Source organism: Indicator indicator, chromosome 25 (assembly GCF_027791375.1).
Source record: "Indicator indicator isolate 239-I01 chromosome 25, UM_Iind_1.1, whole genome shotgun sequence".
Classification (NCBI taxonomy): Eukaryota; Metazoa; Chordata; class Aves; order Piciformes; family Indicatoridae; genus Indicator; species Indicator indicator.
The window spans coordinates 6,675,016-6,691,857 of NC_072034.1; the positions used below are offsets into that span (position 1 = coordinate 6,675,016).

At 43.0% G+C, this 16,842-nt stretch overlaps 1 protein-coding gene across 1 annotated transcript; it reads left to right on the forward strand.

Moving 5' to 3' along the window:
• The first annotated feature begins 12,476 nt into the window (after positions 1 to 12,476).
• BBS12 (Bardet-Biedl syndrome 12) lies at positions 12,477 to 14,600 on the forward strand. Its single transcript, XM_054392412.1, has one exon. It carries the CDS (start codon positions 12,477 to 12,479, stop codon positions 14,598 to 14,600), a length of 2,124 nt encoding a protein of 707 aa, XP_054248387.1.
• The last annotated feature ends 2,242 nt before the right edge of the window (positions 14,601 to 16,842 follow it).

Genomic DNA, 16,842 nt, shown 5'->3' on the forward strand with positions numbered 1-16,842 from the left:
AGATCTCTCATGATACTTCTCATTTGGAGTCTGAAAGAATTCACAGGAAAGCATGGATCTGTGTTCTCTGTGTTGAGGCTGTTGAGTATATGCTGGTGAAGAAGGAACCATACTGAGAAGGGACTTTAGACAGTATCATGAATATGTAAATTTTGCCCATTTTTTGGTTGTTTTATTTTGTTTGTGCTAAGCTACGTTTTCAGGTAGAGTATGCTTTAAAATAATTATATCCTGCTTTTACCGAGGTCATGGATTTAATAATCTCCAGAGGCCCCTTCCAACCCCTACTATTCTATGGTTCTATGTTAGAACTGGGCCAGGTTAGCTGTTGCATTTGTTTCCTGCAGAAACCTTTTTTTTCTTACGTAATATTGGGGGGATGCTTTATATAACAATCTTTAGTCACTACTAGAACGGGTCAGAATCTTTCAAAGAAAATAAAAGTGGCCTTGAGAACAAGGGCCAGCTCACTGAGACTGCACCAGTTTGCTGCAGCCCCCAAACCTGGTACAGGGAGTTCCCACACCAGTTCCCACAGCCCTTCCTGAACTGCTCATGGCATGTCCTGCTACACTGCATTGGAGCAGGTGTGCTATGAGCCAGCTCTCCTGGACTCCTGATCTTAGCTTTAAGACACTCTCTCTATGTATTGCTTAAGCAATGAGGCATACATAAGTCGGGTTTTGAAGCATCGAGCTTTGCAGGTCCACAACCTTGCTCCACCTTAACTCCACATCTCTTTTTCACAGGCCCTGTGTATTCTTCTAGCAGTTGATACAAGCTGTCAAGCTGTTGATATTTTGAGCTGCCTTGAAGAGAAGGCAGGCATCTGTCTGTCATGCTTTTGCCCTCTGCCCAGGTAGTTGCCTGAAAATATAATTCTTGGTCATGCTCCACCCCACAAGGCTATGGGAATAAGATATGTCTTGGTGTAGACAGTGTCCTAAAGGTCAGCACACTCACCTTTGGAGTCTAATTCTCAAATCCTTGTTCCTCTTAACTTGAAGCAAGGCCATAATTCCAGCTTTCCCACACCGCAAGAGAGGGCCACAAGCATCCTGCAGCAGGTCTAGCTCTGTTGCTCTGCTTGAAGTGGTTTCATTTGATGACAATATTCCCAAATTATTTCCATTGGATGGTAATATTCCAAAAGAGAGAAAATAACTCTGCAGAATAGTGGTCATAGCACTTGGGGGGACTATGTGAAAGGCAAGTTCAGTTCTGTGCTGCCCTGAGAGCGTGTCTGTAATTATTGATACAGAGTGGGAGTTTCAGAAAGTGTGGTTTGGGGGTTTAGCTTTGAACGACCAATAATGACAGCATTTTGCACTTGAGTGGTGTGAGAAGCCTTGTGTTCTTTACTTCAGAAAACAACAATTGGGTATCCAACCACATATTTTGAGCCCCAGCTGGATGGTGTCTGTTAGCCTACTTTTCATCATCATGAAAAGCCACAGAGGAGGGAAATGAGCATCACTCGTCCTACACATTAGGAACTGGATGCCCTCTAGCGAGACTCTGATCTATGAGCTCTTCGTTCCCTGAGAGGGGAAGGACTTTTACAGCTTTCCTGAGTGCAACAAGTGAGGAGTGCTTCTTGTAGCTAAGGAACATGTGCAGTGCCTGCTAAAAGCATTTCCTGCCTGCTCAAGCAAAGACTTTCAAAGAAATTCCGGGCTCTAGCAAAGAGACAGTGATTCAGTGGGGTGTGTGCCTCATCACCCTGGGCATACAGGATGGGTGTTTGCTGTGACCACCTTCAGCTACTTAGTTTTGAGGAGGGTAGGTTTAGGCTGGATGTCAGAAAGAAGTTCTTTACAGTGAGGATGGTGAGACACTGTAACAGCTTACCCAGGGAGGTTGTGGATGGCTGCTGTCTGGAGGTGTTCAGAGCCAGGTTGGATGAGGCCTTGAGCATCCTGGTCTAGTGGAAGGTGTCCCTGTTGAAGAGCAGTTTAGTGTGGCAATATTTGATTTATATGAACTCAACAAGGAGGTTTTTCAGGCAATTAATACTTAACATTTCAAATATGACTTCACCAGGAAGTTTGCAGAATGTGGGAGTTGTCCTTCAAAACCATTATTTTTATCATTAAATGCTTCATCAGTTTGTTGCCATATTTGGACTCTGTCAATAGGAATTCTGGTACTACTGGTACTACTTCCTCCTCTACTGTCTTCCTCCTCCAACCAGAATTAGGCTTACGTGAAAAAAAAAACCCACATTCTTTTTCTGCAGCATTGTAAGTTGATCCTCTGCTGATTGCTCTGAAAACAAACTCCCAGCTAGAGAAGTGAGAGCATGGTGCTCCTTACCAGGTAAGTGTGAGAGCACCTTGGGCAATGCAAGACTCCTCCAGTCTTCTGCAGTCAGCTTACTTGGTGTGATGGTTTGAAACTGTCTTGGAAACTGTCTTTGAAACCTGGTCAGCTTGCTCTTTCACACAGTAACTGCAAAGAAGTGAGTGGCCTTGCAGGCTGCATTTCTCTGCTTCTCCCATGCAGCTATCAGCCTTATCAATGCTTTGATGTTTAGGTGCTTGCCAAATACAAATTGCAGTTCCGCTTTCCTTTTGGTACAGCATCTGACTAGCACCAGCAGTCACACTGAAAACTGGGCTTTGCTGATGTTGCAGAACAAAGGGGCTCAGCTGGATGCATGTGTTGCAGGATCTGGACTGCAAGCCATCCAAGGAGAACCTGCAAATGCCAGGTAAGAACCCAGCCTATCTGATAGCATGAAAGAAAAAAAAGGGATGCCTAGGATGAGGTTCACAGCTATTTGCCTTCCTCTTGCCCCCACTGCTGCCCAGGTCAGTTTGTAGATAACATGCAGGAGGGTTGGGACTGGCACTTTCTCCTCTGCAGCAGAGGCCAGTCGGTACACATACTGATCACCATTTGATCACCACTTGGATTTGGGTGCCTTGAGGTATGGGTCATGCAAGGCCACCCAAAGCAATGCTTTGCATCCTTTTTGGTGCTTCAGTGCAAAGAAGTTGAATACAAATCTCCTGGAAGTGCTCCAGCTCTTTTTGAGAACAGAGTGAATGGGAGGAGGAAGAGAAAAGTGCAAGTGATCTTGTCTCCTCTAGTGAAACCCATTTAAGGTAAGCTACTCAAATAGGTACAAGAACAGAGCCCAGGAAAAATGTCTGCTGGGTACCTGCCCAGTTAATTGATCTGAGTTGCCTTTTCCAGCACAGAAAGAGAATGAAATTCCTGAAGGGACAGTTCAGCACCTGTTCCTCATGCAAACCCAGTTCTGACTTATGCCACTGGCTTCAGCTGGGCTCTGTTTGCTCCACCATGTACAGAAATGCAAAATGTAACATTCTAGGAGGGACAGGAAGGATTCACAAGGACAGGAAGAATAACTGATACAGAAGGACTGCACTGCTGTGGGCTGCTGTCAGTGTTGCTGTTAGGTGTCACATGGCTGCAGAGGGGACAAGATTTCTCTCTCATTATCACAAGCAATAAAGCAGCACGACACTTGTTCTGTTAATGCTTGCAAGTTTTGTGCTAATTCAGCCAGTGTTCAGCATTCCAGATTGAAGAGATTAATGGGCAAGCCAGAAATAACATTTCATCTACCAGTGGTATGATTGTGAGTCTTTCCTACCTGCAGGTCAGGAAATGGGATTTTAACAGGAAGACAGAAGTGACATACATCATAGGTAAACAACGTCATCGATCCTTTCCTGTGGCAGCATTAGAAAAAGTACAGCACTCTGATAGGCACTGGGATTCCCCCTACCAGCTACAACTTCAAATTTCCCTTTCTGAATCTAAGTGGTTCGTATCAGAAACTTTTAATCAGCGTAGGGGAAGAGGGAGAGGAGTTGCATGACAGACTACTGCACGTAGGGATTTTGCTCTTAGAAAACATAAATGAAAATGAAATGTACTTGCTGAATCATTTAACACTTTACAATGACTTTTGAAAATTTAGTTTTCATTGCAAGCATACCAAGTCATAAAGCACACAAAGTCCTTACCTTGCAAAACAGTTTTATTTCACACTTGTACAAAGGTAATAGACATTTTGAAACACTTAAGAGTATGATAGGTTATGTCTGCTGCCACAGGGACTTCACAGGTTTTCCAGGGTCCTACACGGTCCCTGTTCTCCCATGGGTTTAAGCCTATTTCTGCACAGGTTAGAGAAGGTCTGTTTAGAGTTGTTTGAGTACAAAACTCAGAGGACTAGGGCAGAATGTGCCAGGTCCACATCTGCACACTGGGAAGATACGTAAATGAACACTTCCGAAGCTAATTCTCCCCCTGCTGGGCCCTTACAGCTTATGAGAACTGAAGCAGCTCCAGAGGCTGGCTCTTCCTTCCTTCTACAAACCTCCTTAGTGCTGTCAGGCAGCAGAAGCTGTCTGAAGAAAAGAGGGATCTTAACAGCTACTGCTGAAATACCGTTGTTTCCCTCCTCTTCCTACTGAACCTGCCTGACTTTTTGCTACTTCACTGTGAGCAGTAACAAACTCTTCAGGCACCTTACTGGACAGAGACACGATTTAGGATTACAGCATTTCCCTGCAGTTTTCACCCTGATTGTCTAATCAGGACCCAAGAATGAACCCTCCTGCAGAACCACATAATCAGATGTCATGTTGTGTGTCACTGCTTTGTCACCACAGTACAGATGGCAACATGGCTCTCCAGCAAGTCCTAGCTTGACAGAATCTGCAACAGTTAAGAAAACTAAGGTACTCCTAAAAAACCCCAAATCTGTCATGTCTGAAATTAATTTGGTTTGCATGGATCTAAATATATTTGGTGTTCCACAGATGTCCAAGGTGAGCTATTTTTTCACTTTAGTGAGTCCTCCCTGCTTGAATGTAATGGCCAAAGGCAAAATTCACCCTAATGCAGAACTGAACTTTTTAAGTACTCAAAATCCTGGCATAACAGCAGCTCTGTAATGTCCTGGGAGTAAGAATAATGACACAAGATTGTTGACTGGTCATACAGTAAACTTTGATAATCCAAGCAGTTTACATTCAAGTAAGTTAAGTTTCAGATCATCAGAAGAACATCTACTGATAGCACAGAGCTCCAAATGGAAACCCAAATCTGGGTATCTTATGTTTGCTTCCCATGAGGTCCAAAAGCAACTTGCCATAGGAAAACAAGTGTTTTATACAGAAAAAAAGACAGATAGGCAATGGATTTAGCCTTTCATGGACATAAACCAAAGGGAGACATATACCAAAAGATAACCTAAAAGCCTTAAAAGGAATAAAAAGACTGTGCTTGTACCTTCGTTCTGTCACATGAGGAAAGTCAAAAGTGGCCTTTCCTAGCAGTAGTGGGAATCTTCACACCGCAGGTGAAATGTCTTCTACTTAAATTGTTGAAACACAGCATTATGTACCCAAAACGGCAATCAGTGTAATTGTCAAAGAGGAGGGTTTGACCTGCCTTGCAGATTCAAGTCATCCTTTTTACTTCTGCAGTATCTTTCTTAACAGTTCTAGGTACTGAAGCGCCCCTCTCCCCAATTAACTTTGCTAAAAAAAACCCTGAAACAACAAAAAACCCCAAAAATCTGTCCTTTTATACTCTCTTTATATGTCAGAAAATATACAGGAGACACAAGCCCAGTTTTTAAGTCTTTTCCAGGTTATCTTTTGGAACAGCTGTATAGCAAGACAACAAGTATTAATATAAGCTCGTTTTCTTCATGATCCTCAAAAACTCTTGCTCACTCACTTCTCCATCTCCATCTCGATCAGCTTCATCAATCATTTCCTACAACAAATCAAAAGCACCTCATGTAAAAACATAACCATGTATTTGATTGCTCTTCGTCTTTCTGACCTCTCAACCCTTTATGTATAGGCATAAATTTCCACCCATCCTTAGGAGCTCTGGCAAATCAGAATTTACCTGCAGTTCTTCATCTGTTAAATTTTCTCCCAGCTCCTTGGCAACTCTTTTCAAGTTTTTGAATGAAATTTTTCCTGTTCCATCATCATCAAATAATCTGAAAGCTTTCAGGATTTCTTCTTTTGAATCCTTTTCACTCTAAAAGAAAAGCAAAACATACATTTATTAGAAAACACCTGCTGCCACCAAGATATTCTTTGTCAGCGTTTTTTATGCTTTCACAATTATTTCAATTAAAAATTCCTACCATTTTTTGTGTCATCATAGCCAAAAAGTCTTCAAAGTCAATGGTGCCACTTCCTTCTTTGTCAATATCTGCTATCATTTTCTTAATTTCTTCCTTCTTTGGCTCAAAGCCCAAAGCACGCATCGCAACCTGCACCAAAAAACAATTGTTAGGAGGCCACCAGAATTAGTGTCAGCAGCTGCATGAAAGCTTGTTTAACTTCTTCATCCAAAGCTGTAATGATAACTCACTGCAATGAAAACATCTTGAGTTCTTACCTGCTTGTTTCATATTTCCAAACAGTAATAGGTTTGGTATTCCTAAGATTCAGGTGTATATACTCTTTAGATCCATGTGGAACATGGATATATTTCTGAAACTGAGAGAAGCTCTTTGTGTTTGAATTAGGTAAAGGTTGCAATCTACTTAGTTCTCAAAGAGACTGGATTATCAAAACAGGACTTCAGGGAGGGTGGAGACCAGGGGTGTGATCTCACTCCAATGAAATGAAGGGCAGAATGCCCATTAGTTCTGGTGGGTGCAGAATTACGTGCAGTTAACTGACACAATCCAATACACAGAGTCAGAAGAAATCCATATGGATAGTTCTTGGCATTTCTGGCTAGGTGGTGGGGAGGAGGGAGTGGGAACTGACAATACTCCCTAAGTGTCTCAGCCTCAGCAAAACTGAGTTGAGGGGATGAGAAGCAGACCACTAAGCCTTACAGAGCACATGCAAAACACTACTGTGAACAGTGGTGAAAGTTGCCCTGCAAATGCTTCATGTTTATGTTGTTTAAAACTAGGCTCTGGCATTTCACCAGCCTAGAACAATGATTTTGCTGCTTGGGTGTTTATCAGCAATCTTACAATCCTGATGTGCCAGATGATTACAACACATTTAATGCAGAGGCTGAAGTTTCAAGAGCATGCAGCTAGAGGAAGATTTGAACTGTGAATATTTTTTCTTCCTGTATGCTGTAGTGGAAATCAATACTTAATATTAGGCAGCAAATTTCTCTCTAAACACTCTTCTGCTGGAAAGCACCAGCTCATGAGAAACTTAAGATTTCATTGAAGTGTGTTTTCTGGCCAGTTTCTTGCAATGGAACAACTGAAAATGTTCCGGTTTGTCTATTAGAGGGGAACACTTTCTGCTGTAAAACAGCCGTTATTTTAAATTTATTTTGAAAAAAGAAAAATTGTGTTAAGTGGTTGATGCTGAATCACTTCAGTCCATTTTAAGAACTACATTTTAACAGCTATCATCTCTGTTCAGAGAACATGCTTCTCTTTACCCAAGCATAAGTGATTCCATATAAATTCTGAGATAAACCACAGGCTTAGGTAACTCACACTTCTAGGTTACACATGCAGAAACTGAGGAAGAGTGAGTGCACGTGAGAAGAAGATAATTTAGATAAAAGATTCATTCTTAAAAAAATGATCAGACATAAAAACATGGAGAGAACTGAGAATAATCTTCTCCCTTGTGCAATGCTGTGTGTATGCACACACATACACACTACCTAAATTGCTACTGAAGTGCAACTCAGATCTCTGTTTTGTTTTAATTAAAAAACAGATAATTTTTGGAGCTACAGTTTTGAGACCAGAGAGATTTCCATCCAAGAAAAAGAAGTTTGAAAACCTTCAGTTCTTTTATGTCGATGCTTCCAGATCCATCAGTGTCAAACAAATCAAAAGCTTCTCTGATCTCCTGCTTTTGCTCTTCTGTAAGTTCAGGTTTCAAGCCACTTTTCTTCCGCTGGGCTGTACCTAAGCCAGGTTTTCTGTAGTTTGAAGCCTTCAGAAAGTGAAGGAGAGAAAAGGTAAGAAACAGCCCCCTCTGGGGAAAATTGAAACCACAGCAAAAATTAAAAATAACAACAGTAAAGCTGTAGCAGAAGTGAGAGATATTCTTTGCTGCAAGTGGTAGACACTGGAGTTTTACACTTATTTTCTTTGGTTATTTTAGAAATAAAACAAGCTGAAGACTTTGTTACTGGGCAATACACATTTGAATGTCGTGTTTTCATTAACTAAAGGAATAATGCCAGAAAACCAGGCAGGTACTCTGAAAATGAACACTCCACTGATGTGACTAAGACCCCCTGCACCTCCTGCTGGTTGCTTTAATGGTGTCAGGACTGGTTTCACCTGGAAAACGTGAGCAAATCATCCACAGAGCTAAACAGGCTGGTTGTATAGGATCTTGCCTGTAGGTGGGCCTCAGATTCAGCCACTCCTCAAAGTCAGTGCTGAAATGCTATGTCTGAAAGTCTATGTTCTGTTAGAACAAAGTTTAAAAGTAGCTGCGTAGCTCTAGCTTGCCTGCCCAGCAACAAGCTGTGGTGCTAGGTAATAGCATGATGTGGCAGCAGTGAGATCAACAGAAAATCTGTCCCATAAGAACTAATTGGCTTGTGCTGAGCTGGTGCATTATTATCCAGGGCACTCCTGAGACCTTTCCAGCTTCTGGTGTAAGCTAGTGCAGTACAAAGTGTCCCCCCCCACACACACACTTGAGCAGGAAAGGTATTTCCTTCATGTATAGTTTGCTTCTAAAGCAGCAGCAGACAGAGTTTAGTCCTTCAGTCTTGAATCTGCAGATTCATGGAAGGAAAAGCAGTCCCTCCCACTGCCAACTCAACTGTTTGGGCTCTATATAATTAAATAAAACAACTTTATAGGCATTTTTCTCATTACTGCTGAGCAGTCTCTTACCTCTGCTGAATTGTTAGTATTTTTTGGCCGGGATCTCTCTTTAAATACCCAGTATGTAATGCACAAGATACCATTTTGTTTTGTTTGGAAATAAACCATCATTTTTTTACCGTGATCCAGGTCAGATTGGAGACCACTTTGCCTGGCTCACCTCTGACTTTTCCCTGCTATTAACACAGGCATGAGATTTTTACTAGTTACAGATTCGACTCTGTGGAAAAACCCACAAGACCTTTTCCTAAATCAAAAGAAATACTAACACACTACCTCAGCCTCTTTTCTGGCATTCTGCACATGTCCACAATCCTGAAGAGTGGCATGTGCATTTCTCCCTTTTCCATTTATTTCAAAACTCAGTTGCTCAAATTCATTTCATGTTTTATCTTAGGGACGTTCTTCAATCTGAGGGTGGTGAGGCACTGTGCAGAGAGGTTGTGGATGCCCTAGCCCTGGAAGTGTTTAAAGCCAGGTTGTATGAGGCTTTGAGAAACCTGTAGTGGTACGTGTCCCTGCTTCACTGCAAGGGCTTTGGAATGACATGATCTTTAAGGTCCCTTCCAAGCCAAAACAGTCAGTGATGCTCTTGCCTTATCAATGCCATTTAATTAAACTACATGCTACAGGGGTCTGGATGAAGCGCGATTGACTCAAGTTAAACTGTGCTAAGATTAACCAGGCACGTTTCCTCCGGTTTATCCCACACTCCCAAAGGAAGTGTCCTATTCTGCAAATGCTGGGGGTGTTTTTCATAGTGCTAAGTTTGGGGAGTGTGGCGTAGTTCTCCCTTCTCAGCCAGGGTGTTGACTTCCGCGTTGGGCGAGGAAACCGAGCAGCAGAGACGGCCTTGTTCTCCGCACAGCCCTTCGAGCCCGACGGCTGCCTACGGCCGGCGATCAGCGGAGGGCTCCGTGAAAGCCGAGCCCCGGCCGCGGGCACAAGCGGGAAGGCGCAGAGGGGCTCAGCCGGGAGCTTGTGGAAGGCGACAAGGGGAAGGGGAGCCCGCGGTGAGGGGAAGAAAGGGCGCTCACCATCTGGCCGTGGGGACGCCGCTCCGGCTCCGCTCGGGACTCTCGGCCCCGCTGCGCCTAACGGCCCAGCCAACCGTTCGCCAGGAACACGTGCTGTCCAATGAGAGAGCCGGACGTAGCGAAGGGCCCGCCCCCCTCCCCTAGTTTGTGCCAATGGCAGCGGGTAGGCTCGTGGCGTCACGAGAGCGCGGGGCTGCCGCGCTCGCCGGGCGCACAAACAAGCGGCGCCGGCGGTGTCCTGGCAACGCGGCGCGGGGCGGCGGTTGGCGGTCGCCGGTCGCTCCTCGCCTCAGCCAACATCACCTCAGCCGCAGCGGCGGGAAGTGCAGCTGAACCTGTGAACAACCGGTCCCCCTCTGCTGTGGGTTCATGTGAAGGGCCCGGCTCTTCAGCCGAGAGGAAGCGGCTAGGCCGGCTCCAGGCCTGAGCAGGGCACCTCCGCGCAGCTTGCTGGGCGGCCTCAGTTTCTCCCCTCTGCCTCCCGCTTGTGTGGCGGCTGCTTGCCGCTTTCATGCTGCGAGCGATGCCGGGCTGGTTCACCATGGGCGTTTGGGGCCAGTGGCACCACTCCACGATCCTCTTTGTCTTACTACATTAGTGGTAACAGCGTTCTTTTGTAGGTAGACCAGGTAAGTTGTGGCTGTGACCTGAACACGTAGTTTAGTTGCAAGCAGAGCATTTTCTACCCATTTTGCATTCATTGTGTGCCATGCTGCCGCAAGGGGATGTGTGCGGGTGCTTGTATGCAAGACTGTTGGACATTTCACAGAAATACCTTAATTTGGAAAACTGATTTAAAATTGTGTTGGTTTAGTTTAGCTTTCGTGGTTCAGGTGCTGTAAGACAAAGTGAGTAATAGGTGTTTAGCATACCTGTTGTATCCCAGAGTTCTTCACCTGAGACCTCCAAAACCCATCTGTGCAAACATAAACTAAGGTCAAGAGAGAGCACTGCTGGGCCCTTCAGCGTAGCTAATGTAGCTCTTTATGAAGAGCACCACAAACTGACTACTTGTTCTTTCGATCAAAACAAGAACAGGTTGAGAAATGAGCATTGCTACTTAAGAACTGCTTGAATGAACTCAGAGAAAACAAACACATTCCCGCCAAGTAAAAAACAGCAAAACCGCTCGCAAGAATGGCCATATCAGTAAATCCTTAAGAGAAATAAGATACAATGATGAGGTCATATGAGGAGTAGGGGAAATGGTTTGTATTGAGTTCCATCATCCAACGACTATTACTCACACTTAATACTTAGGATAGTAAGATAAGGTTTTCTGCTAAGAAAAAGGATCAATTATGATTATTTATTTACCATTATTAGTATTACTAGAAGTACTGGTATGGATACATAGTGTGACTAGACCATTATGGCAAAGCATTGCCAAGAAATATTTTCAGAAAAGCTCTTAAGCAGCTGGGATGGAGGCTTTCAGATGTGCATTCCCACAGCACTGTTAAAGTCAAAACTGCCTGTTTATCTAAAAGTTCTTTCCTTAAATTGATTATAACTATAGACTACAATAATTTCTTGGTTAATTATTTTTTTAGTAGTTCAAGCTGTATCGAGTAATCGAGGGGAAACATTGGTATTAGTTTGGAGTTGTATTCCAGGTCTGTCAGTGTTATTTTTTGGTTGGTTATTTTTGGCTGCCTGCTCTGCTCTTTTAATTCATATCTTGTCTGGAGATAATGTTCAGATGGACTTTCACTGAGCAGGATGGAAAATTAATTTCTTTTTTTATTGTTGTTGTTTTGGAATAGCTATGCAAAAGGACCTTTAGGGAGGTGAAAGAAATTGTTTGAATCTGAGTGTAAAAGGTATATGGCTAAGGCTTATTAAGTCTGGTGCGTATACTTTTTCATTCAAAAAAGAAAAAAAATTAGTTTAATCCCTGTGGTCTGCCACAGGACTGTGGTGTGGAAGGGACTTCAAGGGAAAGAAGATTTATTTTTGACGTGTTAAAACTTAGTGGTAGATGAAAATTTTAAAGTCTTGGCAGTTTGCTTTGGTGAGGTATGAAGAAGTGGCATTCCTTTCATGCATGTTCAATGAAGTACTGATGCTTGCTCAGTGGAATAAAGAATTGGAATAAAATAAGTTTGATTATGTTTTTCCAGATTTGAAGGTTAAAGGCAGTGACATGACTATTGGTACCAAAACCAGATCTGTACAGAGCGCTTCTTCTGCACGTAGTTGTCCATTTTGCTCTAATGAACTTTTCTGTTAAGTAAGACAAATAACTGAAATTCCAGATAGGACATCAGGAGGGAAATGATAGTCCTGTGCCATCTGTACTGCCTCATGTTTAAGGAATCACTGGAGTGAACTGCACTTCTCACTACACTTTTCTTGTGTAGTGAATCTGCCAGCAATTAAAAATTCCATGGTATTTCAGCAATGCACCATTTCAGCAACTGCATGCACCCATGTCTCACAAACAGTGCACAGGATGAAGAACTATTCTGTACAGAGAGCTTCCCAGGAGAGCAGTGTTCAGTGTTGATCTGTTGGTGATGCCTGCTTGGGAGTGCTGTGAGGATGGGGCAATAAGTTTGTGTTCTGTTCACAGATGCTGCCTGCTGCCCATGGCTTTCAGGGATGTGAATGCAAGAAGACATGTTGGACTTCAGCAGCTCTCATCCTTAGCCTTAGCTGGAAGAACGTTATTGGGGCCAATGAAATCATGTAAATTTGTTGTGGATGAAAGCACCAACCAGAGCACATTGATTTGCTCTGCTTTTAGACTGTTGGAAAGTTTGGATTTAACCAGTGCTGCCGGACAGCTTCTAAATGAAACCATTCAGGCACAAAACAAAGAGTTTAAGACTGGGATGAGTACCCTGTTGTTTCTCACTGGTGCGTGGAGCAGTGCCGTGGTGGAGTGCCTCCAGCAGAATGTTCCTATTTCAGCAATAGTATCTGTGATGTCTGAAGGGTTGAACTCTTGCTGTGAGAGGGTCCAGTGTCTTCAAAGGTCAATACACGATGTCAATAAAGAGCTGTGTTCTAGCAGTGTTCAAAGCAAAGCTTGCCAAATTGGATGTGGCAGTCTCCTAAATCCTCAGATTTCTCAATATTTTAAAAAAGAGATTTCTGCACTAGAGAAAGTAATTCCAATAAACTCTCGTTCCCATCAAGAAAATTGTAATTTTAACAAGTGTCTGGTCTCACCTTTGGCTGGCTTTGGTTCAGTGGCATCTCTTGTCAAACCAGCAGGTGACAAAAGTACATTTTTGATTTCTGGAGATAGCGTTTTTGCCTCTGGCTGTAATAAACAAAAGTTAACCCATAGCAGATACTTCAGCACTCTAGGAAAAAGTCATTTTTCAAGTCATCAGAGTACTTTTGAAAGACATCATTCAGGATCATCAGCATGTCCATGTCAATGTTCTGGTTTAGGACACCTGGCAATGGCCCTGAGCCATGGAAATCAGACTAGCATGAAACTGCTCCAGAGCATTGTTGCGTATCAGCAAGAGCGAGCAGAATGCAGTGGCTCTTCCCAGTTTAATGTTGCAGAAATTGTGACGTGCTGTTTACTGGGCCTGCCTGAAAGCTATTCTTGTGTCTCTCTGGGCTTTGTCACATTAGTATCACCAGAACAAGCCACAGTTATCAAACGCTTTGAAGACAAACCCCTTCATATTCTGCTAGTGGATGGTGACCTCACTGAACAATATCGTCACTTAGGTTTTAATAGACCATGTAATGTAAGGACCATATTGGAGAGTCCTAGCCTACAGGAAGACAGCTCAGGAGACTTGTGGCTGAGCACTATGTTAGATATTCTGATAAGCTTTGAAGTAAACTTGGTTTTGGTCAAAGGAAATGTGTGTGAAAACTTAATGGAAAGGTGTGTAGCAAACAGTATCTTGGTAATTGGTTCTGTGAGTCGGGACGTGTTACGTGCCTTTGAGGAGGTCACCAGCGCCCATCCAGTGACATACCTCACCCAGCTGAATGCTGCTTCTGTGGGCAGTGGGGCCCAAGTGGAGCTGTGGAACGCCTGTGATGGGCGTGCAGTGGATCTGGGTGAGCTTGTGCCAGTCAGGGTAAAAGCACAAGGAATTGCCCTGCTCACAGCTGTGCTCTCCACTACTGTAGCTTCAAAGGTGCAGCTCATTGAAGACCAGTTCTGGACTTCAGTGTATCGACTCCATCATGCCTTAAACGACAAGAAGGTTTTTCTTGGCGGTGGTGCAGTGGAGCTCTTGTGCCTTAGTCACATTCAGATGCTTGCAGAACAGCCGTCACAGCCAGCAAGCAGAGACTCTGTGAAAGAGTTTCACAGTCCTTGGCTGGCAGCAGCTGGGATGGAGTACAGATCAGTTGTGCTCCAAGCATTAGCAAGTGGCTGGAAGCAGTATCTTTCAGTGGTTATGTGTAATGCTGCGGAAGCTGCATCCGAATTGGAAGCCTGCGCTGCAGTTGATCATCACCTCAAAAAAGCAGCTGATTGTGGCTCTCCCTCAGCTTATATACTCCAAGAGTTTAGAAGAGGTGCTTTTCTCAGAAGTGGTTCTGGTCCTTTTGCTGACCATGGAGAGGCTTTAAAGGTTTATGATAATGTTACAGCCAAGACAGAGGCATGGCGGAGAGCTCTAGACTTGGTGCTACTGGTGCTTCAAACAGATGCTGAAATTATCACAGGTCCCAAAAGGAATCAGCTATTGAACTCATGCATGTCAAGTGAATTTATGTTTCTATAGGACTTGCAGGCTTTATATCTAAGTCCAGGAATCAGTGAAAGTAGTCCAAATCCAACCTACATTTATTCACAGTTTATAAAGTGAACATTCAAGTGTGCTCATGACTTCAGAGTGCAACACCAGAAATCAGAACTTGAGATAGTCACAAGGTAGACAAAACTTCCCATTTCTAGAAATAAGAGTTAAATAAAAAAGATCACTTTTGAGGCTTACCTGTAACTCCAGCAGTGCATTTCTAACTGGCAATATTGTCTGTATGGATAGATGAATCCAGTCAATCTGACTAACCTTACTCAGCAGAGGAGATGAGCAGTGTTTTTTTCAGTATAATGAAAAGCATTTAATTTGGTACATGGTGGGTCTAGGTGGAAAAAAGCTTGATACATTGGATACACTTATGTTCTGAACATGTACTCTGTATGAGATAGTTCGACTTATGTTCTATAAATTCTTGTTTAATGTGTTCTAATTTCTTCTAAAGAAGGGTGGAAATTTCTGAAGTACCATTGGCATACTTGTGTTAAATGAAAGAATATACATAATGTAATTAATTTTTCAATACCTTCTTAATTTCTGAATTTGCAATAATTTATGAAATTGTCATAGTAGATTCTACTTTTGCATATTTGTATGGGCAATATATCTCTTATTTGCAAATACATACCCTTTGGAATTTCTCTTGTTGTGACATAAACTCAAGCTGAATCCTCCCTTTTATATCTCTACACAAAGTGTTCTTTTACATTGTGAGTTGCGTTTTTAGATTATTTCCTTTCAGCTTTTTCACCTGTACCTGTGTTTTAGCTGCTGTCTGAAAACTGAGAACAAGTCAGTCATGGTGATTGATGCAAGGCATTTTTACTATGCTTCAGCATTTAAAATTTGAAAGCAGAGCCATGGAGAACTGGCACTTTGTTGCAAGACAGGGGTGTGTAACTATGGAGATGCTCTCTCTGAATTTGGTGTTCTGAATCATACTTGAAGTGACATGTCTCACCAGGCTGGTGAAAACAGCATTGAAAAAGAATGGAAATGCTGATACTAAAATGGATTCTTGCTTTTAGGAGCTTTCTCATTAAAAAGCTAATAGCTGGCAGTGCTCATTAAGCACTTCCTCGTTGTGATTTCTGGTCCTTGTGGCAGGCAGTCCTAGACCTTCTGTGGTGAAAACTAAGAATTGGGGTGCTCTAAAGAGTGTTTTCTGAGTTTTAGTGGAAAGACAGACAGAAAGCAAGTGGTTAATTTACTGTTAAGAGTTTTTGCTGCTACTTATTTGCTGTTTTAAATAGGCAGTTTTTCTTCTCAGCATATTTTCTGTGCATTACCTCCCCACTGCAGAAGACACCTTGGAGAAGAGCTATCAGCTACCTCTAACCCCCATGACTACTGGCAGTGCCCCAGTTGGCTTGTATTGAGATGTAACACAGTGTCCTGTGGTGTTGCTGTTTCCTCCTGGGAATCTCTTCCTCTCTACTGTCTAATTCCTGAGCACTTGAGTTAACACTGAAAAGGAAAGACTGTTAGTGAAGTGGCTGCCCTGTGGTGTCAACACTCTGACATTATACCCCGTTGTAATTGTCAGTAGATATGTGACAGCATCTGATATTTTCTACATGTTCTCCAAAATTTTTTTTGCTTCCTTTGATGTCTTCATCCCTGTAACACAAAACTCCATAACCTACACACATTCTGCTAAAACCAACCCTTTTTGAGGCTTGCTGACAGGTTGTAGGTCTCCATAGCTGGGAGTTCCCTAGAGAGGTGGGCTAGTGAGGTTCTAAATTAACCTTAAGCATAAGATGAGATTGAGCTTTTGAGTATTGAACTGGCCAGAAGCCCTAACTTTGTTTTTATGAAGAATCCATCAAAATGTGTTTTATCCTGGAGCTTTCTTCTACATTGATATCAGATCCTCAGATCTTTCATAGAGCTATTTACCCAAGTGCTTCACACTACGTGACTCTGATAGCCCAATCCTCTGTCATCTCAAAAAATTAGCGTGGCAGGGCAGGGCCGATAGCCTCCAACAAGGTGTGACATAACCTAGTCTTGAATAGACAGGGTGATGGCATTAATAGCTCTGGAGGAAAGCTGCTGGCTCAGCAGATGGCTTAACAATGGAAAGAGAATTTCTGCGGAGGTGGGAATTCCCTCTTTAAAACCACTGCAACAGCACCCCTGAAAGGCCAATGGAGACATTGCACTGGAGTGCACACCTCACTCATGCACACCTCTGTGGTTT